General features: G+C 40.6%; 1 protein-coding gene across 42 annotated transcripts in view; it reads left to right on the forward strand.

Moving 5' to 3' along the window:
* The window catches only part of LOC127168251 (receptor-type tyrosine-protein phosphatase delta), a 311,712-nt gene that overhangs the window by 264,030 nt on the left and 20,024 nt on the right, over nt 1-27,658 (forward strand). For 7 of the 42 annotated variants that reach the window (XM_051114908.1, XM_051114915.1, XM_051114917.1 and 4 more), the window contains 17 exons: nt 68-213; nt 322-466; nt 1,852-2,157; nt 3,028-3,221; nt 5,095-5,121; nt 5,815-5,932; nt 8,778-9,365; nt 9,663-9,763; nt 11,542-11,798; nt 13,685-13,778; nt 14,711-14,920; nt 16,521-16,681; nt 17,972-17,986; nt 18,172-18,284; nt 21,404-21,445; nt 21,893-21,990; nt 26,872-26,995. In XM_051114908.1, the coding sequence (XP_050970865.1) occupies nt 68-213; nt 322-466; nt 1,852-2,157; nt 3,028-3,221; nt 5,095-5,121; nt 5,815-5,932; nt 8,778-9,365; nt 9,663-9,763; nt 11,542-11,798; nt 13,685-13,778; nt 14,711-14,920; nt 16,521-16,681; nt 17,972-17,986; nt 18,172-18,284; nt 21,404-21,445; nt 21,893-21,990; nt 26,872-26,995 (2,739 nt within the window). The remainder of the gene's footprint in view (nt 1-67; nt 214-321; nt 467-1,851; nt 2,158-3,027; nt 3,222-5,094; nt 5,122-5,814; nt 5,933-8,777; nt 9,366-9,662; nt 9,764-11,541; nt 11,799-13,684; nt 13,779-14,710; nt 14,921-16,520; nt 16,682-17,971; nt 17,987-18,171; nt 18,285-21,403; nt 21,446-21,892; nt 21,991-26,871; nt 26,996-27,658) is intronic. The other 35 variants (XM_051114928.1, XM_051114930.1, XM_051114931.1 and 32 more) reach the window with 20 other exon arrangements.

A 27,658-nucleotide genomic window follows, 5' to 3' on the forward strand; every position in this document is an offset into this window, starting at 1 on the left:
AATAGAATCATAATATTTGTCAGAGTCATGAATAGTTTCATTGTTATTTATTATAATGTGTTTATAGTGCCCTCACAACCAACGGACTTCAAAGGCGAAGCCAAATCTGAGACGAGCATCTTGCTGTCGTGGAACCCCCCATCTCAGACGGGCCAGGACAATCAAATCATCGGATACGAGCTGCTCTATAAGAAAGGAGATGACAAAGAGGAGGTCCGAACGTGAACAGTCATTGGCAAACGCCTTCACTTGTCTAAGTCCCAGAAGTGTGAACTCTGTTTTCAAGGGTTTTAACCTTTGTTTTGTTTGTTCTTTCCTCAGAAACGAGTAAGCTTTGAGCCCACCACAACCTATTTACTGAAAGATCTGAAGCCGTTCACTACCTACACGTTTCAGCTGGCCGCTCGCAGCAAACACGGCGTCGGCGCGTACACCAACGAGATCTCAGCCGAAACACCTCAGACACGTAGGTCCCTTTCTGTCTTTCCCGTCTTTCCTAAACACACGGGTCCAAGAACAGGAGCGGCACTTAATAAAGCAGAAATCCTCCATTTCTTAGCGGCGTTTGCTAATGTAATCCTGAATTTGTTTGAGCAGTGGTTTACACTGAGAGATTTTTGAGAGATGGAGGCATTTCTGTTCTCTGTTAGCGCACACCTTGTTTGAACGAAAGTCCACTTGTGGAAGTTGTAGTCAAATGACAAGGTCACTTTGTTGAATCTGGCGTCATATATTAGCCAAGTAAGAGATGAGACTGAATTATTCATCTGTTTGGCTGCGGTCGTTCAGCTTCTGTGTGCCTTGTTTTTTGACTTTGGCTATTGTATACCACACTGCATTTGAAAGATCTACCAAATTTGGAAAGGTTCCCTCTGGAGCCTCGTTGTAAGCTCAAATGCAATGATACGTAGCTAGAAAAGAGAATTGCGCTCCCCAAAGACCTCATATTTATTCCTCATTCGTTCAAGTTGAACTGTAACCAAACCTTTAGATCAACCCCTTCATTAATCTTGCATAATTTGATCCATAATTAATGCTGACAAGCCTGACTGTGCTTCACTTCGTACTCACGATTTGAGATAATCTGAATAAATCTGAGGTCCTCTGAATATACATGCCAGGTAAGTATCTCGGAGGGCTGTTTTTGCGTTAGAGTGTTTGCATGTCCAAGTCTAGAAACGTCAGTCATGAACTCTCGGACCGACCAGGCTTTTACCTCAAACCAACAGGCCTCGGAAAGGTTGGTGAGCAATGCATTTCCTGTTTTTACAGAGCTGACACATCAACCTTTGAAATTTTGGATTGATGGTAACTGCTTGGAGGAAACAGGGACCGATTTAAAGGCAGCTCATTTAGATATTTCACAATGCTGATGAAGTGTGATGAGAGCGATTGAAATTTGAGCCCTGAATTTAGGATGTTTAGGGAAGGAATGACATATGTAGTAGCTCGAAGGTAGGTCCTTTAGTTTTAGGGTCTGCACCAGTCCCACCCTGCACAATTTGTGGCTTTGTTTTATCTTTTCTACCTCCTTATGAGAAGTCCGTGACATTACTGCCCGTTTTGTTCTTCTTTTTGAGCTTCATTGAATTTGTTCATGTCATCATTATTTATTTGTTTTTTTTTTTAAATAAATGTAGTCCCTGTGATTCATCCTCATTTGATTTCATTTTATGTTCCCTTTGTTTTTTTGTTTTTGTTTGTCCATCAACATCATCTCCACCTCCACCACAAAAACAAAAAAATCCTCTTACCTCAACCCCCGCGAAACCTCACCCGGACTCCAAAACCTCTCGAATCCAATTCAATGACTATTCCGCTCCTCCCACAATCCTCTGATCCTCCAATCAGAGCCCTCAGCTCCGCCCCAGGAAGTCAAGTGTACTAGTCCCAGTTCTACCAGCATTCTGGTAAGTTGGAAACCGCCTCCGGTGGAGCTCCAAAACGGAATCGTGACCAAATACACCGTCCAGTACGCGGCGACCGAAGGCGACGATACCTCGTTGCGGCAAGTGTCGGACATCCCGCCGGAAAAGTACCATTATCTGTTGGAAAACTTGGAGAAATGGACGGAATACCGTGTGACCGTGAGCGCCCACACTGAAGCGGGAGAAGGCCCTGAGAGTTTGCCTCAGCTAATCCGTACCGAGGAGGATGGTATGTCTTACCCACACGCCACTGTGACCCTATGCTAATGTCTACCCCTAAAACACGCCCCACTTCTGCCCGACTTCTGCCCAAGGCACCTAACCTCGCCCCTCTTGCTCCCTCTCTTTACACTAACGCTACTAACCAGGATTTTTTGTGACCTTTCACCGAACCAACATTTGCCCCCCATCCCCCACCCCCAATTTTTGGGAGAATTTTTGAGAGAATTTTTCAGACTTTTGTCTTGACCAGACTTTCGTGGCATGTTCTTCTGACGACCTTACACTTCCAACAATCCCAAATGTCTTGCTGTTTTTTCCCATTTTTCTTATTAAGATAAATGAAATGGCTTTTTAATCGAGTGAAACTCATTTTCATACAAGAAAAAAGACGACTAAATCGACAGCGAATCTTCAGATTTTTTCAGGCTTTTTTTTTTAATCAAACGTCCCACGATAATGACATTTTTCTTAAATTTTTCCATTTGTTTTTCTTTTTGTCTTCACTCTATCATAGCCAAACTCCTTTAGAGTGCTTCAAACCTCTGAAACACTCCTCTTGGCTTATTTTTGCTTGTTTTTATTCCATATTTTGACTCCACTAAAAACCCATTTTTCAGAAAAAATTAGGTCAGCTGTGTGACCTGTTTTTGGGGATTGTTTTTGTTTTTTGTTTTTTTTCCTCTCTCTCTTTTTTCTTTTTTTGTTTTTGACTTCCCATTGTTGAGATATTAGTGTTATCCAGTACTTGTTAACGATATAATCCCATTTTGTAGATTTTTGTCTGCTTCACCGCTTTCTCAGGGGGAGACGTCCGGTCGGACGGGTGGTGTCGTCTTTAAGCTTGACCTTTTTGTCTTCTATCCCATAATTCTCTCAGTGCCCAGCGGCCCTCCTCGTAAAGTCGAGGTGGAGGCTGTCAACTCCACGTCTGTTAAAGTGCTGTGGCGGTCGCCGGTGCCGAGCAGGCAGCACGGCCAGATCCGTGGGTACCAGGTGCACTATGTCAGGATGGTTAATGGGGAACCCCTTGGGCACCCTGTCATCAAGGACATCCTGATCGATGACGCTCAGGTAGGCACCCACCTGCACAGCTGCACTGCTTCTCAAGTCAATCTTTACAAGCTTTGACGAGTTTTGTGCTTATGACACAGTTCATACAGCCAGCTGCCAACTACTGACGACAGGAACACAAGCGTGAACTTTAGGGCTCTTTCACAAACTAGTGAGCTACCTAGTTACCAGAAAGTAGGCTTAATTTTTCAATCCCAGAATGCAAGTAAATTCTGGAAAATACTAGAAAATAGTGCCGGTTAATTGCTAGTCTAAGATGTTATACTAGTTTGGACCAGGCTAGAGCAAGTGCAAACCAGCTACCTTTTTTTTTTTTTGACAGCGGTTATTTGCACTAAGTGGAAATAACGATAGAGGTTATTTACACTATGTTAAAACAGCAGGATTTTCTGTTATATAGAGGTAATTGTCTGCACCTTAGTATTGTAGCTTATTATAAAACAGTATGCAATAATAGCATGTTGAGTGTAAATTAAAGTTTTAAATCAAATCATTAGATGGACAATAAGCCCTCCCTACACCTGCCCTATCTGATACTTTATTTTCAGCTTTTCGATTATTTCCTTCATTTTTATTGAAAATAAATGCCTTTCTGATGTGATATTTAGACGGAAGGCGGATTCGAACCCAGGTCGAAAAGACTACAGCATAGCGCTATGCAACAATTAATTGCAATTAATCGCATACAAAATAAACGTTTTTTTGTTTACATAATATATGTTTGTGTACATATTTATCGTGTATATATACATGCACACACATACAGTTTATATTTTGAAAATATTTATTTACATGTATATATTTTGTTGATATAATGGATATTATATATAATTACATTTAATATATAAACATAACATATTTTTCATAAATATATCCATGCATTTATGTGTATTTATAGATACATAATAAGTACACACATACATATATAACAAAAACATATTCTGAATGTGATTAATCATTGCACAGCACTGCTACAGCATGCGCTTCACAATCTGCGCCAGTGAAGCTGATGTGTGACGATTGTCTTTTGTACTGTTGTTCAATTACACGTTGATGGGCGGAGTTACTGTAAATGGCCTCTGCCAACAAAGCAGGCTATTTGCACTTAGTGGAAATAGACACTACCATATGTATTTATGTTGCTTATTTGAGTATTGTGTTTTTAGCAAAGCTGCTCACTATATATTACAAAAATTAAATGATAGAAAAAATATAATTATTTGAAAAACGATTTAATGTTGATGATGATATGATATAATAAGTAATAATAAGTTCAAGGAAGCAGGTTTGAAACAGTGAAGATCTAAAAATTAAATGAATGAAACAATATTGGATTTTCACTAATGTGTAATAACTAACATGCAGCTATTCATTGTCAAAGTTCTTCTTTGCACAAACTGTAAGTAAATGAGGCACACGAAGGGACAATGTTTACTCAATGACCCTAATAACTGTAAGAAAGAAGGCAGAGAAAGAAATATATTCTTGTTCATATCTTCAAGACTGACATGAAGGCTTGCCCTAGACATTAATTTTGCCACGTGAGGTTAATGACGAAGTGCCGTGAACGGCCTTGAATTACGCACAGCGCTTAGACCTGTTATCTGCTTGATTATACGTGACTTCACGTTAGACAATAGACAGCGTGATGAGATCGGCCCGTCTGATTTCACACGACACATCACATCCTGACCTCACCGACACGCCGTTTGAATCCTCCAGAATTATGAATCATTCATCATTCCAGCATCTGCTCGCTCACCGCACATAATCTGACACTCTCTCGTGTGTTCGCCAGCAAAGTGTAATTGAACTTCTTTTCTTGTTTGTCTGTTTGTTTGTTCCTCCTGCTGCTCTCTGGACTGGGCTTCAGTGGGAATATGATGATTCAGCTGAACATGTGAGTACGTCGGAGAATTCTGCAGCTGTGCGCTTTCGCTTCAGTTCACTCCATGTTGCATCATTTGCAAACACACACAAGCTTTGCTTGCTGGCCTGTAGATGTTTCATCTTATCCATCTGAAGATGGCATTGGATCTCGATCTCATTCGTTAGCAATACTTGTGAATAACATCTGTGTATGAACGTACTTTTCAGTTAAATAAAAGGATAAAATTGCATTTGCAAGCAGAAACATGTAGCATGTCAACTGAAAATATTTGTTAATAATATTAACAGACGTAATTAAGTAACTCAGTGACCCAACAGTAAGTCTTTCTAATTTATTATTTTAATTGAAATCATTTCAGAATAACTTATGATGCCTGTACATTAGCATTTATTATGCTAAATACTACCTACAGACAAGCATGCGTACATTAAAAATAATCCAGATGCATCAACGTAATAGAGTTCGTACCTGTAAAAGCACATTTATACATTTAGCAAAATCTTTCATCCAAATCAGCTTACAAAAGAGAAGTAAATCACGCTGATTCTATTAGTGAATGGTGAATGATTCCCAGTGGGCACAGACCCATTTTCCTTCATTCTTTTATACTACCATTTCACGCTTGTAAGTAAACACGTTCTTGAGCTCTTTTTTTTTTGTTAAAAAATGACTCACGTCCTGATGTTTTTTTATTTTTTCCAGGAATTAGTCCTGGCTGACCTGCACGCCGAGACCACGTACTCGGTTACGGTCGCCGCTTACACGACCAAAGGCGACGGAGCGCGCAGCAAACCCAAGCTGGTCACCACCACCGGAGCCGGTAGGTTCGCGCCACTTCAGAGCAATTTATGCCTCTGTTCCTGTGGACTCTGTAGAGCGGCTCAGAGGCTCGGGCCTCTCCCCTGCAGCCATTAAGACTGAATGCCTATAATTGCCCTCGCAGTGATGACGGCGATTGTAATTCCACTCACCTACGGCTCTGACTTTGAAATGCTCGCAGGGGTTAAGGAAATAATGGAAAAATCTGTCAGGAAAATGGCAAAATAGACTTTTTCAAAAGAAAAGAATACTACGCACTGTCTCGATTATCACTGAAAGGCTCGAAACGCACAATCGCTTATAAGTACAGGCGCTTTTCTCTTGTACCTCTAATTGTGCTGTTATTCAGCTCCTGAAAGGCCTTTTATTTCACTTTTGTCCTTGAGCGCATGACTGTGAAAGGCGCACAGTATCGCTGTTGATTTCTATTTGATATTGTATCATTACAAATTGTCAAACTCGCAGGCTTTTCGAGGGGAGAATTAGGAGAACAGATACAGCGGTGCAATATTAAGAGGATCGGTGGCCGTGTGTTAGATCGCTGAGTCTCGGCTGGTTTTGCTTCCAACTTCAAAGCCGACTTACATTTAACGTCTGGATTATGTCTTAAGTCATTTTACCTGGGGTAAAATTTATAGAGTTTAGTGAGCACAACAAAAGCTGAACAATTATTTATTTTGCTCTTCTATTAAGGACCACTTTGTTAGACTGTTGTGGCACAGCATTAATTGCCATTAATTGAGAGGGTGATCCATCGTGGTTACATTGGACGATGACATTGTAGCATTGCTTCGTCATGAAAATGTTGCAGTTTAAAAGCTTTGCCAGTTTAAACATTCAAGCGATTTTAAACCGCTCAAATGCGACAAGATGCAAAACTCAATTCAGTACTCGCATATACTGAATTGAGTTCAAATGGCCAAATACGCACTGAAATGCAGTATTTATGTAAACATTGTCAGCTGTCTTTAGTGAACATAAAAAAGTGGGGGGGAAAATAATCTCTGTAGGATCCTTGTATTCAGTCTTAAAGTGACAGCAGCCTAATACACCCGCTGTCATCTGTTATTAGTGTTAATCGAACAACAGAAGACAAAGAGAAAGTGGTAACACTTTATTTTACGGTTTCTTAACTAGTTGCTTATTAGCATGCATATTACTAGAATATAGGCCATTTATTAGTGCTAATTAAGCACATAATAATGCCTTATTCTACATGACCTTATTCTACATCCCTAATCCTACCCAATACCTAAACTTAACGACTGCCCTACTAACTATTAATAAGCAGCAAATTAGGAATTTATTAAGGGAAAAGTCGTAGTTAATAGTGTATAAGTGTTCCCTATTCTAAAGTGTTACAGAGAAAATCACTCACTGCTCTTGACTGAACCGCTTTTGAATTTATTGTTATTGAACTGAAGTGAATCAACACTGAATCAGAATTGAGCTGAATAATGACACAACTGTCTTTTGCGTAACAACTGAAACTAAATTAGTTTCATAATTTAATTTAATAATTTATTGCATTGAAGCTGCTTGCAAACAATCTGTAAACAATATAGAAATAAATATGATTTGTGTTTATTTGCCTTATTTCTTCATGTTATTACTGTTTTTGTACTTGTCTTCATTAAAGGGCTAGTTCACCCAAAAATAAAAATTCTGGCATTGTTTCACCCTCATGTTGTTCCAAACCTGCAAGACCTTCCTTCATCTTAAGAACACAAGATATTTTCTGACCCTCCATAGACAGCAATGTAACTGAAATGTTCCCAAACTCAGAAACGTAGTGTGACATCAGTGGTTCAACAGTAATTTTACGCTGCTAGAATACTTTTTGTGCGCAAAGAAAACAAAAATAATGACTTTTTTCAGCAGTTCTTCTCTTCTGCATCACCGCCCTCCACCACAGCAGAATTGTTGTGTGTCTCAGAGCAACACAGCGGTGTTTAGTTTCTGAATGAATGCGTTTTGAACAAATCGTGTGAATCAATGATTCAAAAGCCCATTAAAAAAGAGCCATTTACTTCATTCTTGAATGAATCAGCTGTTTGAATGAATCGAATGGATGAATGAATGACTCATAAATGCATTTACTGCCACTCTTATTTAGAATATAATTTCATTAAAAAACACAAATAAATAATACTAATAATAATAAAAATAAAAACATTAAAGGGATAGTTCATCTTTCACTCACCCCCTAATGTCGTTTCAAACCTTTATTTTGTGGAACATAAAATAAGGTATTTTGAAGGCGGTTGGTAAGCTGTTTGACTTTCATCATATGAATACTGAGATGTTTCTCAAATTATCTTCTTTTATGTTCCATAGTTCACGTTGCAGCCTAAGTGTTTATGTGTAGTAAATTCTATGTTGAATCAACTCAAATATTTCTTTCTAAAGCTACAGTTTGTAATGACAGCTTGATACTTTTTCATTTAACACAAAATAGCTTTAAATAATCTTTTGTGGGTATTTTCACAGTCAAATTTATTTTGCGATTAATTACGTGAAACATTGTATAATTAATTAGATTAAAACTTTTAATCGACTGACAGCCCTAATTTTTATTTATATGGAATTATTCATAAGATTTTGGTAAACCACTGCACTTTTCTCTTTCTTGAATTAGACTAGTATTAGTTATTGCTGTGATATTGTAATTGTGCGATTTTACTGGTCTCCATTGCGTAACAAATATATCTATATTATCTAAAATATCTAAAAATATCTATATTGTGCTGTATATCGATGTTATGAATTGACAAATATTGTGATAATAGATTCAGGTTCAATCGGCCATCTCTAAACCAACGTGCGTTTCTCTTCTTCGTTCTCAGTTCCGGAAAAGCCTCGTCTGATGGTGAGTCCGACGAACATGGGCACGGCATTGCTGCAGTGGCACCCGCCGGCCAACACCTACGGCGCGCTGCAAGGCTACCGGCTGCGATTCGGCCGCAAGGACGTGGAGCCCCTGACCGTGATCGAGTTCTCCGAGCGCGAGAACCACTACACCACCAAAGAGATCCACAAGGGGGCGTCCTACACCTTCCGCCTCTCGGCCCGCAACAGGGTGGGGTTCGGAGAGGAGACGGTGAAGGAGATCACCACGCCCGAGGACACTCCTTCCGGCTACCCGCAAGGCATCGTAGCCGAAAGTAGCACGACCACCACCATTCAGGTCAGCTGGCAGCCTGTGGCGTTGGCCGAGCGCAACGGAGCCATTATCAAATACGCCCTTCAGTACAAAGACATCAACAGCCCTCGTAGCCCCTCAGAACTGTTCATTACAGCACCCGAGTCCACCGTCACGCTGGACGGCCTTAAAGCAGACACCACTTACGATATTAAAATGTGTGCCTTCACCAGTAAGGGCCCCGGTCCTTACAGCCCTAGCGTCCAGTTCAGAACGCAACCCATCAACCAAGGTAGGAGGCTCGCGACACCCTCTCGGCCCCGTTTGCCTTCTCCTACAGCTTTGTGAGAAACAAACCCAATCGAATCTGAAAATGCCCTTAGCGTAGCTAGTTCAAATCAGTTAGCGTCCCACGGAGAGTCAATGGTAAGCCGCAGGTAAGGTTGCAGCTCTGGGCTAGTCCTCATGAGGTAGCAGGCGAAGTGCTTGGCAGGTAAGGCTGTTGTTGACTGGCTGCCTTCCTAAAAGGTGGTGAAACGAAGCGCTGCGGATCTGTTTGTCTAATTCATCTGCCCCAACTTTCTTTTAGCAGTGTTTGCAAAAAATTTTCACGTGAGAGCTGCCATGAAGACCTCGGTGCTGCTGACGTGGGAGATTCCCGAGAACTACAACCCCGCGCAGCCGTTTACGGTGAGAGACTCGGACGAACTTCATAGATGCCTTCCGCTTTGTGAAAAAGGAGCTTAACTGTATTGAATATGCACTTTTAGTGTACTTCAGATCTCAAAAGTATGTTTAAAAATTGCATGAATGAAATAGAAGGACGCTTAAGTGTGTTTCTAAACGATTCTAAAAAAGGTGACCTTTTTAATAATTAAAATCAAATTAAAAGTTTTACTTTAAAGTATATTTTAAATCATTATGTTTTAATAATCTTTTGTCATTTTTTTTTTTTTAAGAAGTACACTTATTTTGATGTGTTGACTAACATACTAAAGCACAGTATTTGATTATCATTTTAACTGTGGAGTTATTAAAGTTAACATATTTTAAATTTGTTAAATTCCAGCTTGATTATTACTAACATTTAAATACATCACAAACAAATTTCAAAAGGAATCACATTAAAGTATATTTTAGTTTATCATAAATGCTTGTCAGTGCATTTTGCAGTACTTTGACTTTAAGAACAATAAAAGTAATTATGAAATTACATATAAAGATGTACTTAAGTGTGTCAAAACACTGTAAAGTTCCACTAATTGCATTTAATATAAATGTAAAGTAGAATACATTTTAATGTAATGGCAATAATGTCTGAAATTGCAATGTCTGAAAACATTTGATTCAGATGACACTTAAGTATGTTTCTTAAAGTATTAATTCTGCAATAATTACTCTTTTACTTTTTTCTGAAGTATGCTAAGTATGTACTTTTAAGTAGATAGTTTTTTTCCACAAGCAACTTTTTAAAGGGGTCATCGGATGCCCATTTTCCACAAGCTGATATGATTCCTTAGGGTCTATAACATACTTCAGTTAAAATTTCTCAGTGGTAGTGTAAAAAACACCTTTTTACCCTGTCAAAATCAGCTGTGTTCAGAGCGAACCATTCTATTGCATGTTCCTTTAAATGCTAATGAGCTCTGCTCACCCCGCCCCTCTCTTCTGTGGGGTGACGAGCCGGTCTGTTTACGTTAGCCGTGTTTAGACGTGAAACTTGCTGACTAGCACATTGTTTAGAAAGGCGCTTTGCAAAGATGCATAAAAACCCTTATACTCACTCCTGCTGTAAGTGAAGCTGCATCACGAATGATTCACGTGAACATAGACGCATTTGTGTAGATCGCAAGGTGCATTTCGTTCAAAAACAAAAGTAACGTCAATCCTCTCGGAGGGGAGTAAATGAGTAAATGCTGACTGCTGTGATCATTATTACATCCAACAACTGAACACCTCGATCACTCAATCGGAGACATTCCTGTCTTCCCCTGCACCAGAATAGACACAATGGCCATCGGAGTCGGACTGTTACAGCTCAGTCAGGGCGGGTCTAAGGTAAGACGGTCGTGTCAATCAGCCATCGTGGGAGCGGTTTTTTCAAGCAGCTGAGAATGGCTTGATTTGAAAAAGGGGATATTTCTTAAGTATACCACTGGGTGGATTTTTCTCGTAATAGGGTGGTTGTGTACACACACTGCCAACACACATTTATGTTCAAACAACATGTAAAAGTGAGTTTTGCATCCGATGACCCCATTAAGGCAGAGTAGCACAATAGACAGCATGATGGATACATGCAATGCAGATTTAAAATTTGGCCATAAGAAGGTATCTTCATAATGCTGCCTAACTTTTGGAGCATCATTTGCATCCCTTAAAATGGCTGCTCACTAGGTTTTGGATCACTTGCTCTAGCTATCACATTAAAACTAGTTAAAGTTTTGAGTAACGGCGGTTCTTCGTAGATCTTGTACGATAACGGGCAGAGCGTGGAGGTGGATGGGAAGCTGACGCAGAAGCTCATCACCAACCTTCAGCCGGAGACGCAGTATTCCTTCCTGCTCACCAACCGTGGGAACAGCGCCGGAGGACTGCAGCACCGCGTCTCCACCATGACAGCGCCTGACATACTGCGCACCAAACCCTACCTGATCGGCAAGACCAATTCAGACGGCGTGGTCATGGTCGAGCTGCCCACAGTTCAGACAGCTGAGAAAGTGAAGTGAGTACGAATTCTGCTTTGAGTTTGGTTTTATCGAGAGAAGCACTCAGACCTTTATGAGAAGATCACTCACCTGCATCCAACTCACGTGTGTTTCAATAATCTGCATTGGTCTTTTAATCTTTTCCATTTGTTGAGTTGCATTTACCAATTATTCTTTCCATCTCAAGTGGTCCAAAAGTTGTAAAGTTAGTTGTTTGATTTCTAATTTTCCTCATTTTCCAACCACCTTTTTTTTTAACAAAAGCAGAGGTGTTGATTACATGGCCCACAGTACATGTTTGGTTACAGAAACTTCAGTATCAGTTCAGTGTGGTTCAGTGAATCCCAGTGCACAAAAACTGATCTCTAGTGCACATTATATGTACATATGTGAGCTTGGACCACAAAACCAGTCTTAGCACGGTTGCCAAAAATCATCAGGATATCAAATAAAGATCATGTTCCATGAAGATGTTTTGTAAAATTTCTACCGTAAATATATCAAAACTTAATTTTTGATTAGTAATATGCATTGCTAAGAACTTCATTTGGACAACTTTAAAGGTGATTTTCTTAATATTTTGATTTTTTGCACCCTTATATTCCAGATTTTCAAATAGTTGTATCTCGGCCAAATATTGTCCTGTCCTAACAAACCACACATCAATGGGAAGTTTATTTATTTAGCTGATGATGTGTAAAAACGCTAATGACTGGTTTTGTGGTGCAGGGTCACATATATAAATATTTTGCACATTCTTGTTCATTTGACTTGGAATTTAAAACCAAATGATCATGATTTAGGATCACTTTATAATGGGAAGGATTAATAGCCTCAGCCTTAATATTTTGGGGGGCTTCTATGTATGTATATTGAGCGTACAGAGTGTTTAAGCTCTGTATTAAAAAAAAAAAAAAAGTGCGCATTTTTAAAATTCCCCTCACTTGCAGGTTGATTATCTGTGGTGAGGAGCAGATAAGAAGCTGAAATGTTCGCAGATATCAGTCCTCTATGGCACATTCTGCTGTAAAAATGATGAGTTAAAGATGCCGCTGGTTACAGGATGACAGCTAGTAGAAATCTTGAAGCCTGCTTTATTCCTGTGCTTTGAAAAAATAAAAAAATGTAATTGGTATATAACAAATATAATAAAAAGTGCAATATTAAAAAGCAGTCGTGTTTGTGACTGAATGCAGCAGAGACCAAAAATAAAATCTAAGGAGCAAGAAATGTGCAGAACATTTATAGATATTTGTACATTTTTATGTGCATTACAGTGTTTTTATAAGGTTTATTTCCTGTGCATATATAGGTATTGATTTTGTATTTATTTAATCAATGTTATTTTATTATTATTTTTTTCCCCCAAGCAATGAATTTTAGTTTCAGTTACCAATAACCCTGGGGCTTTAAAGGTCACTTTTTGTTTTATTAAGTACCCCGAGACCCCAGATGTTGATGTTTCTGTAAATACTAATGCGTAAAAGCAATCAAGGGAAAAACAAAACAAAAAGGAACATAATAATGGTCCAGCCACTCAAAATGGATTGAGCCAATACTAGTTGCTAGCAAACAAGTCATGTGGGTTTGTAAAGTGATGGGAGTGAGTAAAAGCTGAATGTTGAGCTGTTTTTGGTCGTTCCGTCTATCAGAGAGACCCTCAGTAGTGCGTCTGAAGCGTGAGACCGAACCCAGCGGCCTAGAAGTGAAACTAGACTAAAGCGCGGTGAAGTTGGCAGGTTATTGATGTGTTTACCGAGGGTCGCTCTCTTTCGTCAAACATGTCGTTAATCCAGTGTCATCCCAAGTGGATTGGAAAGTCCAGATTGATTGGAGCTAATCTTGATGGATGTCCTGACGCTGTCAACACAACCTTATAGACTCTGTCTGGCTCTATCTGTAGGGGTTACTACATCGTGGTGGTACCGCTGAAGAAACAGCGGCCCGGAAAGTTCATCAAACCCTGGGACAGTCCGGACGAGATGAACCTGGAAGAGGTAAGAGACGCACGGTGCACCTCGCACCACCGTGTAGAGTCACTGCATCATAAATTAGTCCTTATCGATCAGGCAGCGGCCCACGTAAGGACATTTCTCCCAATGCAACTACAAGCAGTTACTTGAAAAGAAAGCAGCGGGAGCTGGCAGTCGTACCGTCGGCTCCAGTCATATGCAAATCCGCTCCTGCCCGCTAATGGAAACGGGAACAAAAGCCGCTCTCCTCTAAAGGGCAGGACGAGAGGGCGAGAGATAGCGGAAGTTTGCATTATCGCTGCAGCCCAACGCTCAATATTATTTTTAGCCGGAGTAAATATTTGAAAGGCTTTTCTGTGGCGTGAGGCGGCGAGTGTTTTCCTCCGAATTGTGCCAGACGGGCTGCCGAACACCAGCCGCTGCTCAGGAAGGGGCGGCGCCACGCAGGGATCTGCTTTTCTGATTGGCCGACGGCCGGACACGCCCCTCCACCCACCGGCTGGCCCGAGGCGCTTCTGCAAACCTGGTCACTGATAGTTTAGTGTGTGCGGTTAATGAAGAAAACACACTGTCAGGACTGCAATCACAGACATTCCCTCAACATCAGACCAAACGCCACAATGGCATTTACTAGACCCTTGTTTTCCAGCTCTCTCTCTCTTTTTCTCTATATAATAGTGTTTTCCCTCCAGTGTACACACACACACACACAATTTATTTGACTGTCAATATTTGAAGTCGCCTGTTGAAAGTGGCTCAAGGGCAGAAGGACTGAAGCAGTTTTGACGGGTTGAACAGGATTGATAGAAAGCTTTATCAGAGGAGGATCTCACACACACACACACACAAATCTAAAACTGAAAATCAAAAACAAAAAGCCAAATCAAAATATTATCAAATACTGTCATAGCATCAGCTGAACTCTGATTGTAATGCGATCGTTTCTCTCTTCACAGCTGTTGCGAGAAATCAACCGAACGAGTCGCGCTCTTCGCTTCCGTCGGCAGATGGAGCCCAAACCGTACATCGCGGCGTATTTCCGCGAGCTGCCGACCGAATTCACGCTGGGAGACGCCAAGATGTACGGAGACTTCGAGAACAAGCAGCTGCTGAACGGACAGGAGTACGTCTTCTTCGTGCTGGCGGTGCTGGAGATCTCCGACAACGTGAGTGTCAGCGGCCGCTTTCTGCTGGTTTAAAGGAAAAAATCTGGAAAGCAAGTTATTTGAGAAGCAAAACTGGGAATGTGTCTTATTTTTTTCTATATATGTTTTTTATTTTTTATTTTTGGTGGATAAACCAGAAAAAATATATGTGTGTCTGTCTGTGAGTCTGTCTGTCTGTCGCAGGGAAAGCCCTGAAGAGCTGTCAGCGGCGGGACTGTGAGATAAACGCCTTCCCTTTAATAGCAGCAGAGTCTTATCAACTGCACTGCAGAGAGACAGACAGACACACACACACACACACACACACAGTCAGAGGAATGATTAGCTCAGTGAGACAGTATTCAGTGAGCTGCAGGTCACCGTGAGCTCTGGAAACACAAAGACACACACAGTAGAGCTGGCGCAATGACCAAATCTCATATTACCGCTTAAATCACGCTAATGCGACACATGTTCACTTTTCTCCCCGTTTTTTTTTGTCACTCTCATGTGTAAATCACATAAAGCAGTTCAGTAATGAAATGCTTAAAGAAATCAATACTTTTATTCAGGTGGGACACATTAAATTGATCAAAAGTGACAGTAAAGACATTTTCATGTTACAAAAGATTTCTGTTTCAAATAAATGCTGTTCTTTTAAACTTTCTATTTATCTATGAATCCTAAAAAAAATATTATGCAGCACAACTGTTTTTAACATTGCTAATAATCATAAATGTTTGTTGAGCAGCAAATCAGCTTATTAGAATGATTTCTGAAGGATCATGTGACACTGAAGACTGGAGTAATGATGCAGTTACATTTTAACAGATATTTACAGAAAACAGTTATTTTACACTGTAACAATATTTCAGTGTTTTTACTGTATTTTACTGCATCAGTGAGCAAAAGACACTTCTTTCGAAAACAACCCCAAACTTTTGAACTTTACGCCAGTTTATGTCTCTGAATTTTTCTGAATGTATTGCCTGAAAACCGTGTGTGTGTGTGTGTGTGTCTAATGTCTCTGTTTATCTGCTTGTGCTGATGATTTCAGGGTAAATTAGATGCTAATCACTGAATGTAGTTCGTAACTCACATCAGTGAACACAAGGCAACACACACTGATGAATATTACATTAATCAGAGTCATAACAGGATTTCAGACCTCTGACAGTGTTTTTATATGATCGTATTTATATAGTTCCGTTTAATTGTTTCCGTTAATTGTTTCCAGCACGTCGAGGCTGTTTGACTGTGTGCTTGAATAATAATACGCTGCCGTTGATTGCGAGGAAACGGCTTTAAAGAAACGTTCCCTACATTAGCCTGAAACATATCATTACGCGCTTACAATTATATGTTCGATCTATGCGAGGATGCTTTAATACATGTAAATGTGAAGTGGTTCTGTGGAAGTAGTTCCACCTCAAAGGGACGATTTAGACACTTTACAGATCGAATAACAAACTCTTTTGTTCTGCTGAATAATTCATGCAAGTGCTTTAACAAAACGACGAGCTTCACATTTCTGCTGCTCTCGGCCCATTCTAAGCACATTACTTGAAATACGATTTCTGCTCTTTATACAAACAAAAATGTTGCTGTGTTTTTCTTGCAGATGTTGTACGCGGCGAGTCCGTACTCTGATCCGGTGATGTTTGCCGATATCGACCCGCAGCCCATAATCGATGAAGAGGAGGGTCTGATCTGGGTCGTTGGGCCCGTGCTGGCCGTCATCTTCATCATCTGCATCGTCATCGCCATCCTGCTGTACAAGAGGTAGAAACCGTGGAGAAACACACTCTCGATAACTGTGACTTATTTCTGAGTAAAATAGTGTTATTTTAGTATCACTGAGATACTTACGTATTATTAATATTATTTTTTGTCCTTTTTTTTTATTTTAAAGGTTTATATATATATATATATATATTTTTTTTTTTTTTAGTATGTTAAGTTGAACTAAATTAAAATAAGAAATGTGAATAACTGGCATATTTTATTTTATTTCAGCTAATATTAATTTTATTTCCAGTAATGTTTTTTAAATGTGTTTTTTTTTTTTTTAATCTTACCTATCTAAAAAGTATGGTGGGATCTCATTAGCTTTATCAGTATCCGAGTGACGTTATTTCTGAGTTATTACGGTGAAAGATAGAAAACAAGCTGATCATTAGAATAACATTCACTGATGAATTATTCACGATAAGAACAGGAACATGTGTTAAGAAAGTAAATGGAGTCAATTTGGATTTCTTGTTGACTTTAAGCCAATGTGTTGGTGTGTGTTTCTGCAGTTATGCATTGTAAGTATCTGTGTGATAATCTGTGGTGCTCATTTGAATATAGACTGATCTGATCATCTGCTGTAAATTACAGTCAGGCATTGAGCTGAACATCTATCGTGATGAGGTCCTTCATATATCCAGGGTTATTTGATGTCTTCTGATGGCAGATTTATTTGTTAATCACAGAATCAATGTCACGGGCTCATGCACACATCTCATAGTGTAATATTACAATGTCAACAACACAACACACTCACTGCCCATGATGCACCAATTCAGTACAAACAAACAGCTTCACAGACAGAAACAAGAGAGCAATTCCTGCTGTCAAGACAGGTACACAAAACACGAACAATGAAAAACCCATAAATATCAGCGCAAATTGTCAGGCCTGGAAATTAAATTATATATTTTTTTGATCACAGGAATAAAATACATTTTACTGTATATTCACATAGGAAACCGTTCTTTTAACTTGGAATAATATATGTAATTTTTTATTGTATATTTGATTAAATAAATGCAGCATTGGAGAGCAGCAGAAACTTCTATTAGAATAACACATAAAATTACTTGTGAAACAACACTGTGAGATAAGGAGTATGTTTTGTCACCAAATCTAGTTAGGATCAGTGGCGCAGTGGATGTGTTTTAATACAACGGATCATCGGAAAACCAACGAATGCAAAGTCGCTCTGTATATCAGCAGCTGTGATGAGGAGATCTGTGCTTGTCTTGCATACTAACCCTCTGTTCTCCCCTCCCGCCGCTTTCACTGGAGCAGTCAACCAGACAGGTGAGAGCGTGTAGAAGAGCCGTACCCGAGACACACGCGGTGGTCACGGCACAGTCGAGCACACAAAACACCGGGACGTGTCACATTTACATTTCCAGCACAAGCGTGTTTGCTTGACCTCTTGCAGTGCTGCTCTGATAGTCCAAACACAGCTTTGTCCTGAAGTATGTGATGTGTTTTTTCAGGAAAAGGGCAGAGTCAGAGGCCAGGAAAGGCAGTCTGCCCAGCGGTAAAGAAATGCCCTCCCATCACCCCACCGACCCCGTGGAGCTACGCCGTCTGAACTTCCAGACACCCGGTAAGAGCAGCTCAGCGCCATCCTCCTCACCTTCACCATCAAATACAAACCATCAGCCAACTCCTTGAGTTTTAAACAGATTGTCCAAAGAAGCTTCAACAAAAGGGTCTGATTCCAACTCTTTGTCAATGAAGTGAAGAGCCTAGACCTAGAAATGCTTGAATCATGAGGAACGTGAGAAGTCTAGAGCGGTGCTTCCCAACCCTGGTACCTTCAACAGTGCATATTTTGGCTGATGAGTTGAATCCGATGTGTTTGATTAGAGAGATGTACAAAATGTGCATTATTGGGGGGAACTCTGGCATCAGAACTGGGAAACACTGATCTAAAACACACTAGCTCTGTTCCTAGTGAGCTGCCTACCTAGACAGCATTTACAGATGCACTCTAGACTTGAAGGCTCCTCAAAATCCATACAGTGTCATTGTGTTGTCTTAGAAAACGTTTCATTTTGGCTGAGTTTTATGGCAGCATTGCAATCGCAGAATGCGTTGTGACAAGCTCAGCAAATATGTCGTCCATAAGTAAGATAAATGTTGATTACAAGGTCTGTCAGTTGTGGTTCATGAATTGTGTGGTGCTGCCTCTGTGGAATACGTCAAATCAGTGACTCAAGAGGATCAATTATAGATGCTGCCTATGTAGACAACAAGCCATCTCACTAGATTTGGGAGCATGTTGGTGTCGCATTGGTCAGCTTGTAGACGCCTCGGTGTCACATTCAGAAACACAGTCTTAAATGAGTCCGTGGACACAAACCGACCTATGAAAGGTCAAAGCGGTGCTCTTGTTTTGCTCAGCATGTTAAAGGTTTAATGGGAGGATCTTTAAGCCATATGGAGCCAAACATACAGAGACGCGCCTGAATACTCACAAACACACAGGACAGGTGGCTTCAGGACAGACGGAAGGGCAGGAAATCCCTCCGGACTCTGGGACTGCAGCTTTACAGCTGACCCAAGAACTCCTCGCAACACATTCATAACAGCTCATTGGTTTTACCAGAAGAGCAAATACTGTGACTAACCAATGCCAGCCGAGGAACACTACGGAGATGTATATTCAAGCCACTGGCTCTCAAAACCTCTGCTGGTGATTGTATATTCAGTTGGTGAATCAAGACACGCACATACACACACACGCGAAGGCGGGCCGCTGTGTTTGAAAGCAGCGGAGTGTGAACGAGTCGTAGAGGAATGTGGGAATTGTTGAGTGGCGAGCGGCTGCTCCCTCCTGACCTTGGTGTACAAGGTGGAGTGCGCTCGGTTCTAGAGCGGCCAGCCGTGAAGACCTATAGATTTATTTTCTGAGGGGCAGAACAGCGTTGACAACAGTTGCTCCATTAGTTTCTCAGAGGAGAACCGGGGTGCCAGCGAGACCGGCTCTAAACACACTGAACCGGAGTCCATCTGTCTGTCTGTCAGAAACACCTGGACTGCAAGAGCAAGACAGATGGACTAGAGGGAAACTGTTCACCTTTCTGATGAAAATTGCTCAGACCAGCATTTGCCACCAAGCCGTGGCTGGTTGCGTAAACTGTTTAGCCTAGTCTTACGCGTAAGACTGATTGACTTTTATCTGTGTTAAGACCCAGTCTTAACAGGGTGGCTATGTTTATCCAACCAGCCATTGGTTTCCACTGCTTAGGCTGGTTTTAAATGGGTTTTGGGCAGCGGTCAGACTGGGAGACCAATCAGCCAAACCCAAAGACTCACTTCCCACACAGCAATTCATAGAAGCTCACTGAGGAGTGACATTTGTTGCTAACCAAAACCTTTAAAGCTCCATTGGTTATTGTATATTTTGTTGGGGCTTCAAGACACATTTGTGTTTGAAAGCAGGCAAGCGTGACCGCAGAGTTTGGGAAGTGTCGTGAGGTCAACGCAGCCGATGCCGATCTCGATAAACGCTTGTTTACCGAACAGAAGAAAAACTGCTTCAACTGTCCTAAGGTGGTTAGCTGGTCTTAGCTGGCCGCTAGCCCGGTTTTCATAAGCCACGAGCCCAGTCAAACCACCTTGGGCTGGTACAAGCTTGGTTTTCCTCTTGAGCCGTTCATCGAGTGCACAGAGAATCGTTCATGTTGCCGTCGAACTCGATTCCCATCCTTACACGGCAGTGACATTGGTTTTGATATCCCTCTACGGCGGTTCGGATTCACGTGTCAGGTTTGCATTGCGATGCGGCTTGGAGAGCGATGTTCCACGCACTCAATCCTCTCAGCGGCTCTTTATTAGCGGACTGGCGCCCCTCTTTCGCAAACAGCCTCTTAGAGAAGCTTTGCATCCTCCATTTTCCCTTCAGGCAGCATGAACGCAGGCTCTCGACAGCTGAAGATCCCTCTCTTCAGCGAGAACGGCCTCTGCATTAGCCCTCCTCTCTTCAAACCCTTGATGCCGTCGTGCGGTCACTCCCCCCTCCTCCCCATCTCAATTTTCATCTTGAGGGTGCTTGATGTCGCTCCGATGCGTTTCTCCGAATGGCAGTTTCATTGTCACCGCGGCTGGTAATGGGTCTTGAGAGGCGGTGGATGGCAGCTCTCTCCTGCTGCCTCCATTAGCTAATGCCCTCTTCTATCAGCCCAGAGATGAAAGAACCGCAGCACCACGTCCAAGCGTACGGCCTCTTTTTCTGCGGCACGCAGGCTGTTGTTATGCAAACCGGTTATCAGAGAGCAGCTTCTGCTCCTCGACTATTCAAAAGCATCCTCTGCAGTGCAAACACAAACTCTCTCGCAGACACGCGGCTTCTTTGCGAATTTCACAGCCGAAGCCCTCAGAGAACAAACAAACACGCGCATGACGAACGTGCACGCCATCTTCTCTGTCCTTGTTACGTTTGTTTTCGACATTTGTGTGTCTTCTTGTTTTTTCCCCTTCCGAACGTGTTATCCTCATTTTCCGCATGTGTGTCGTGCGTTAGCCGTTAGCATGTGTGAGTTTGTTTTTACTAACCAATGAACCTAGAGATGAAGTTGTAGCGTTGTTTGCGAACTGTCGACTGTCATTTCAGACTGTGTTTCTGCTGCCTCTTTTTAGTTCCGATAGTGACCGATCACCACATTTGCTTGTTTTAACGTCAGCTAGTATGATTTATCCCCGTCCCCTTTTCCTTTGCAGGTTCAGCCACATCGGTTTACCCCAGTAACCTCCATTTGTCAAGTTAGTCGTTCTTGTTTCTACATATGCCACTGTGTCTGTTCATTTCCTTCACTTCCTCTCTGGACTGACTCATTTATTTATGCGTTCATCTCCTCACACCGCTTTGCCTCACGCCAGCGCAGGAGGCGGGGTTTGATATGTCGCATTCCCTTAGACTCATCGCCGGCTCAAACTTTTAATATCCAGCCCCTAACGTTCTACTCTACTCCATCTTTCCACCATGTTTCCCTCCATGTTAACGCTTGCGGACGAATAACATTCTTCTCTTCATTAGGAATGCTCTGTGCGGCTTCTGTGTCCATTTTCTTCGAGCATGTGGCTGCTTCGTTCAATCATACAGGCCGAACAAACCTCACATCCTTCATCTTCTATAACGCCCATCTCTCAACGTAGGCTCAGGGGTGCTAGCGCTAACATCGAGACTCTTTGTTTGTCTCCTCTCCGCAGGAATGGCCAGTCACCCTCCCATTCCAGTCATGGAGCTGGCCGATCACATCGAGCGCCTGAAAGCGAACGACAACTTGAAGTTTTCGCAGGAATATGAGGTAATGGTCAGCCATTGTTACTTGTTACTTTCTTCATGAAAAAAGCTGGTTTTGTTTCCAAGGTTTTTGACACTGAAGCTGGGAATGGTAGTAATAATAATAATAATAATAATAAATAATAATAATAATAATAATAATTCAACTACAGTATTTACCCACATGTACAAACATTATTTTTGATTAACAGTTGATTTAGACCTTTGATTACAATTATCTTATATATATATATATATAACAATTTCTATCAAAAAATATATTTTATAACTCTGATTCTTAAAGGGGTCACCGGATGCCCATTTTCCACAAGTTGATATGATTCTTTAGGGTCTTAATGAAAAGTCTCCAATATACTTTGATTAAAAATTCTCAATGGTTGTGTAAAACAACACCCGTTTTACCTTGTCAAAATCAGCTCAGCAAAAATCATCCCATTCTAAGAGGTTGTTCCTTTAAATGCAAATGAGCTCTGCTCACCCCGCCCCTCTCTTCTCTCTGTGGAGTGACGATCTTGTTTACTTTAGCCGCGTTTAGCCACTAAACTTCCTAACTACCACGTTATTAGGAAAGGCGATCGCGAAGATTCATAAAAAACGCTTATACACACTTCTGCTGTAAGTGAAGCTGGATCACGAATAATTTGCACGAACACAGACGGATATATGTAGATCGGGAGGCGCATTCCCTTCACAAACAAACGTAATCTACTGCATCTTCAGCGGCTCAGATGTCGGGAGTAAATGACGACCACTATGTTCATTATTACATCCAGCAACACAACACCTCAATCGCTCAATTCTTGTCTAACTTACATCCCTGCTCTGACATCCAAACAATGGAGGCTGGACTGTGACAGCTGATCTGAGGTCAGACGCTCATGTCAATCAACTATTGTGGGAGTGGCCTCTGTCATGTGACGCCACAACGACAGACATCTGAGAACGGCTCGATTTGAAAAAGGGGATATTATTTTTACAGATTAATTAAAAACCACTGCATGGATTTTTATCATTATAGTGTAGATTTGCACATACACTGACAACACACATTAATGTTCAAACAACATGAAAAAGTGAAGTTTGCATCCGATGACCCCTTTAAATAAAAATAGAGGTTGAGTAAAGAAACATGATGCGAGGTTACATTTTGAATCATAGCTGTTCAGATTACTTTAAGCCTTGTTTTGTCTTATTTTAAATCATTTTAAGACATTTTGTGTCCTCCTCGGGTGTATGCTTAGGTCACCTGGTTGAGAACAACTACACTCTAAAAAATCTTGGGTTTGCTTCGACACAGCTGTTGGGTGAAATGTTTAACCCAACCTTCTGGGTAGTTTTATTTATCTCAACTGTTGCTTAAAAATGACTATATGGCTGGCTTAAAATGAACCTAAAATAGGTTGTAAATTAAAAATCAGACACATAATTACTAGAGGCATCAACAATAATCAAAAGGTAAAAATGTATTGATACACAATTAAAAATGTTTCTTAATTAGTTATTTATTCAACTTATTAATTAATGTTCATTTATTGAACACCTTAATAAATGTTCATTTCCAACTTATTTTAGGCTGATTTTAAGCAAGAAATATTCGACTTTTTAAGCAATAGTTAAGTTGAAAAACCTACCCAGAAGGTCCATATTTCACTCAGCGATTTTTGAAAGTGTTTGGTATTTGAGTTTTTTTTTTTTTTTTGGTCATTTAGTTTAAGTAAGTTGGTGATCACATTCTCCTGCATGGTTTGAGATGATCCAGAGGGCATCTTAAGTCCCATGATTACTGTCACTTTTTAATATTTGATTAGTCACCTAGAGAGTTGTCATTGGCCAGCTACATATTTAAACATGTATGAGAGTTCTGTGTCTTATCTGTATGTGCAGTGCAAGAAATCACAGAGAACAAGATCCGTCTTAACTTATAAATGTTGCCAAATCTTGATAGAAAAAAACAACTAAGAACAAGCCCATTATAAACTTGGAAATAAGCCACATACCCAAATATCATGAGCTGCCTCTGCCTAATTTATCAAACCATCAACTGGAACACTTTATGAGCTGAGCAAAACAGCGAGCCCAAAGATGTGTAATAAGAGTTTCTTAAAATAAGTGGACATGGCAACCCTTTTTTATCTTAAAAACAAACAAACAAACAAGCAAAAACTTCGTGTTTAAATTTGGAAAATATTTCAAATTCTAAAATGTTTAAAAGACAACAACTTAAGGGAACACATGAATGTTTTTCAGCAATATTACTGGAAGTCAGGAATCGCTATGACTGTTACTATGACTGATTTGATAAGAAACACCCTAGCAACCACATAGAAACACCCCGGCAATCATGCGTTCAGACGGATCACCACTATTTACGTGGTCGCTCTTCGGTTCTGACCCGATGAACGTTTGCTGCTCACAAATGCGATGGTATCAGTCGCACTTACAATGAAACATTTCCCGCCGTATCTCTGTTGTCATTTACCGTGCCGGCGTAGGAAAGGTCAGGTGGGCTGTTTCTGGATGTAATCTCCTTATCTCCGGCGTTGACAAAAACACAGGTCGTTCGGCGACGCCGGCGTTCACGTGACGGATCGTTTTTGGGCCGTGAGACTCTGCCGCCGGGCCCCTCGGCCTGCGGTCCGCGAGCATGAGGTCAGACGTGGAGCTCGGCCAAGACGGCTGCCAGAGCTGAGCTCGAACACACGGGATTGTCATTCTGGGGCGCTTTCGCATGGGCACAGAAAGTAATTTCAGCAGCACAATGAAGCGGGCGAGTTCACGAGCAATGTTTCAACAGATTTGGGCAGAATGACGCAGCTTAACGGGAGATTTGTCATCTTTAGTGACGCTTTATGGCGCGGCGCGGCGACTCGCCCCGACAGAAAAATACCACCGCTGTCAATTTACGGTTCTTCACGCGGAGGCCCGTTTGCTTCTTGTCGAGGTTACGCAAACAAGCGCTCGTGCTTTACTGCTAAAACAGCAGCGGCGTCTCCAGACTCGCGGCCGTACGTGTCGAAAGTGAAATATCTGCTCGGGCTATTGACGATCTCGGAGCGTTTATCGCTTTGCTATTTCTGAGCGTAATTTGTCCAAGTGGGGCTGCGATTTGTTTGCAGTCGTCTGCTCTTGTTTGAAAGGGCACATCAGTGGACAAAAGCGCCGTTTGAAAGGGAGCACATCTCTGCGTGATCCTTTAAAATCTATTCAAGGCATGAAGACATTACTTTCCCCTCTTCGCTTACGGGACCAATTTTCATTCATTCAACGCTCCTCTGAAAACTGTAATTTGAAATTTGTCAACGCGGAGAGCTGGGCTCGCAGGCAGATGCGTATCATCTTTTCATTTTCAAAAGACACTGCGGAGACTGAATAATTTCATTATTAAAGTAAATGGGAAAAAATTGCAAACGGCACATAAGACTGACGCTGAGGTCATATTGTGCACAAAAGCTCTTTCACTGGCAGACTCGTCCCGCGCTCTTTCATGCCCACACCTGTTTTTAAGAAGCTCAGTGCTCAAACCTTTAATCGGCCCACTTCCTGACAAATGCGGCGACGCCAGGAAGAGTGCGCGCGTCACAGATGCATTTGTGTTCATTCATTCATTCGTTCGTTCATTCATTCATTCATCCATTCATGAATGGCATGTGTTTCACATTATTTTATTCATTTTTTTTTTCCATTAGTAACATTTTCCATAAATTCATTAACCTTTCTTTCTTTCTTTCTTTTTGATCATTAATTTTCATTAGTTCCTTTAATTCCTTTCTCATTCATTCATTCGTTTGTTTGTTTGTTTGTTCATTCTTTTTCTTTCTTTCTTTCTTTCTCTTTTGTGCATTAAATTATTAATTTCTCCAATTATTTATCTTTTCATTAATTCATTCATTCACTCGATGATTCCTTTATTTTTGAGTTAATTTGATTATTCATAATTCATTTATTGATTTACTTGTTGATTTCTTTATTTTTGTCAGTTCATTCATTCATTCATGTGTTGCATGTGTTTTTGCATTCTTATTCATTATTATTTTCATTAGTTTTTCCATTTTCATTATTCCATTAACCTTTCTTTCTTTCTTTCTTTCTTTCTTTCTGATTAATGGTTAATTTGTCGATTTATTATTATTTTTTTAATTCATTAAATTATGCATTAGGTAGTCCATTCATGCATTTTCTCTTTGAATTCGTACTTTTTTTATTAATCTGTTCAATTGTTTATTCACATATTCCATTATCTCATTTCATAACATATATAATATTATATAATTATAAATATATTAAAAGAAATTAATTCACCCATTAAATGATTATAATTGCTTTCATTCATTCATTGTCCATGAGTTACTCCATTCATTCTTTTAATTTGTGCACATTATTATTATTATTATTATTATTATCTGTTCATCCATTCATTTATTAATTTGTCAGACATTTGTCATAACATTTTTCTTAAAGATTTAATTTGATGATAAATTCATTCTAAATGGGTTCATTCATTTGTGCAGTGACTTTTTTCATTTCATGAATGCCTGAGTGTCGTGTCAGTAATGCATTGGCTGTTTCTGTATTCCAGCAGGATAGTTGTTGATGAAGCGCGTTTCCACCCAGCAGCAGCGTTTATTTCTGAACGCTCTCGTTCGATGACGCGTTACAGTCGCCGCTCTATTAATACAGACGCTGAATGCTGATCATAGCCGCGCGGGTCGGGACGCGTCTTTCTATTTCAGACGGATATTATTGGCCGCGAGACGCTCAGAGTATGTCGAGTCCGAGCCAACGGTTAGCACACGACTGTAACGTGAGCCGCGTCTGTGTTTAGCTCTGATGCTAATGAGAGCTCATTAATGCATATCATTAATCCATATTCCTCATTTCTCCTCAGTCAATCGATCCCGGTCAGCAGTTCACGTGGGAGCATTCCAACCTGGAGGTCAATAAACCAAAGAACAGATACGCCAACGTCATCGCCTACGATCACTCCAGAGTCCTGCTCTCCGCCATCGATGGTACGTTCATCACTTCTCTTTATTTCAGCATCCAAACATTTTCTTTTCCAATAAAAAATGTCTAAACATCCTTAAAATGATACATGTGCAAAATAGATACTATGACTTGTTTTCAAAGAATACATCTTGAATTAGGTTTACAAATATTTAATATTTAAAATATTTAATTCACCATATATACAATATATAACACAAGTCTTTATATATATGCTATGTAGATTCTCAAGTAAATTCATCTTGTTTTAAGGATGCTCAAATCATTTTAATGGAAAACCCAAACAAAATACTGATTAAGTGTCAACAGCAGCATTACACATTCATACTGAACTGATGAGCAGTTTTCTCCATGTGAAAAAAAACAATCCCAAAATAAAACATCTAATTTCCCTCCAAACTGTGTTAAATGACAGATTTGCCCAGCGAACAATGACACAAATAAATGCCCATCTGCCGTGTCCGGCCCTGATAAACGTGCCGGCTTTGTGTTTTCACAATGAGAAATGAAATAGTGTGATGAACTGCTGCAGAAAATCCACATCAAACTCAAACGGCCCTCGGTGTGTGTGTGTGTGTGTGTGTGTGTGTGTGTGTGTGTGTGTGTGTGTGTGTGTGTGTGTGTGTGTGTGTGTGTGTGTGTGTGTGTGTGTGTGTGTGTGTGTGTGT

Source organism: Labeo rohita, chromosome 7 (assembly GCF_022985175.1).
Source record: "Labeo rohita strain BAU-BD-2019 chromosome 7, IGBB_LRoh.1.0, whole genome shotgun sequence".
Lineage (NCBI taxonomy): Eukaryota > Metazoa > Chordata > Actinopteri > Cypriniformes > Cyprinidae > Labeo > Labeo rohita.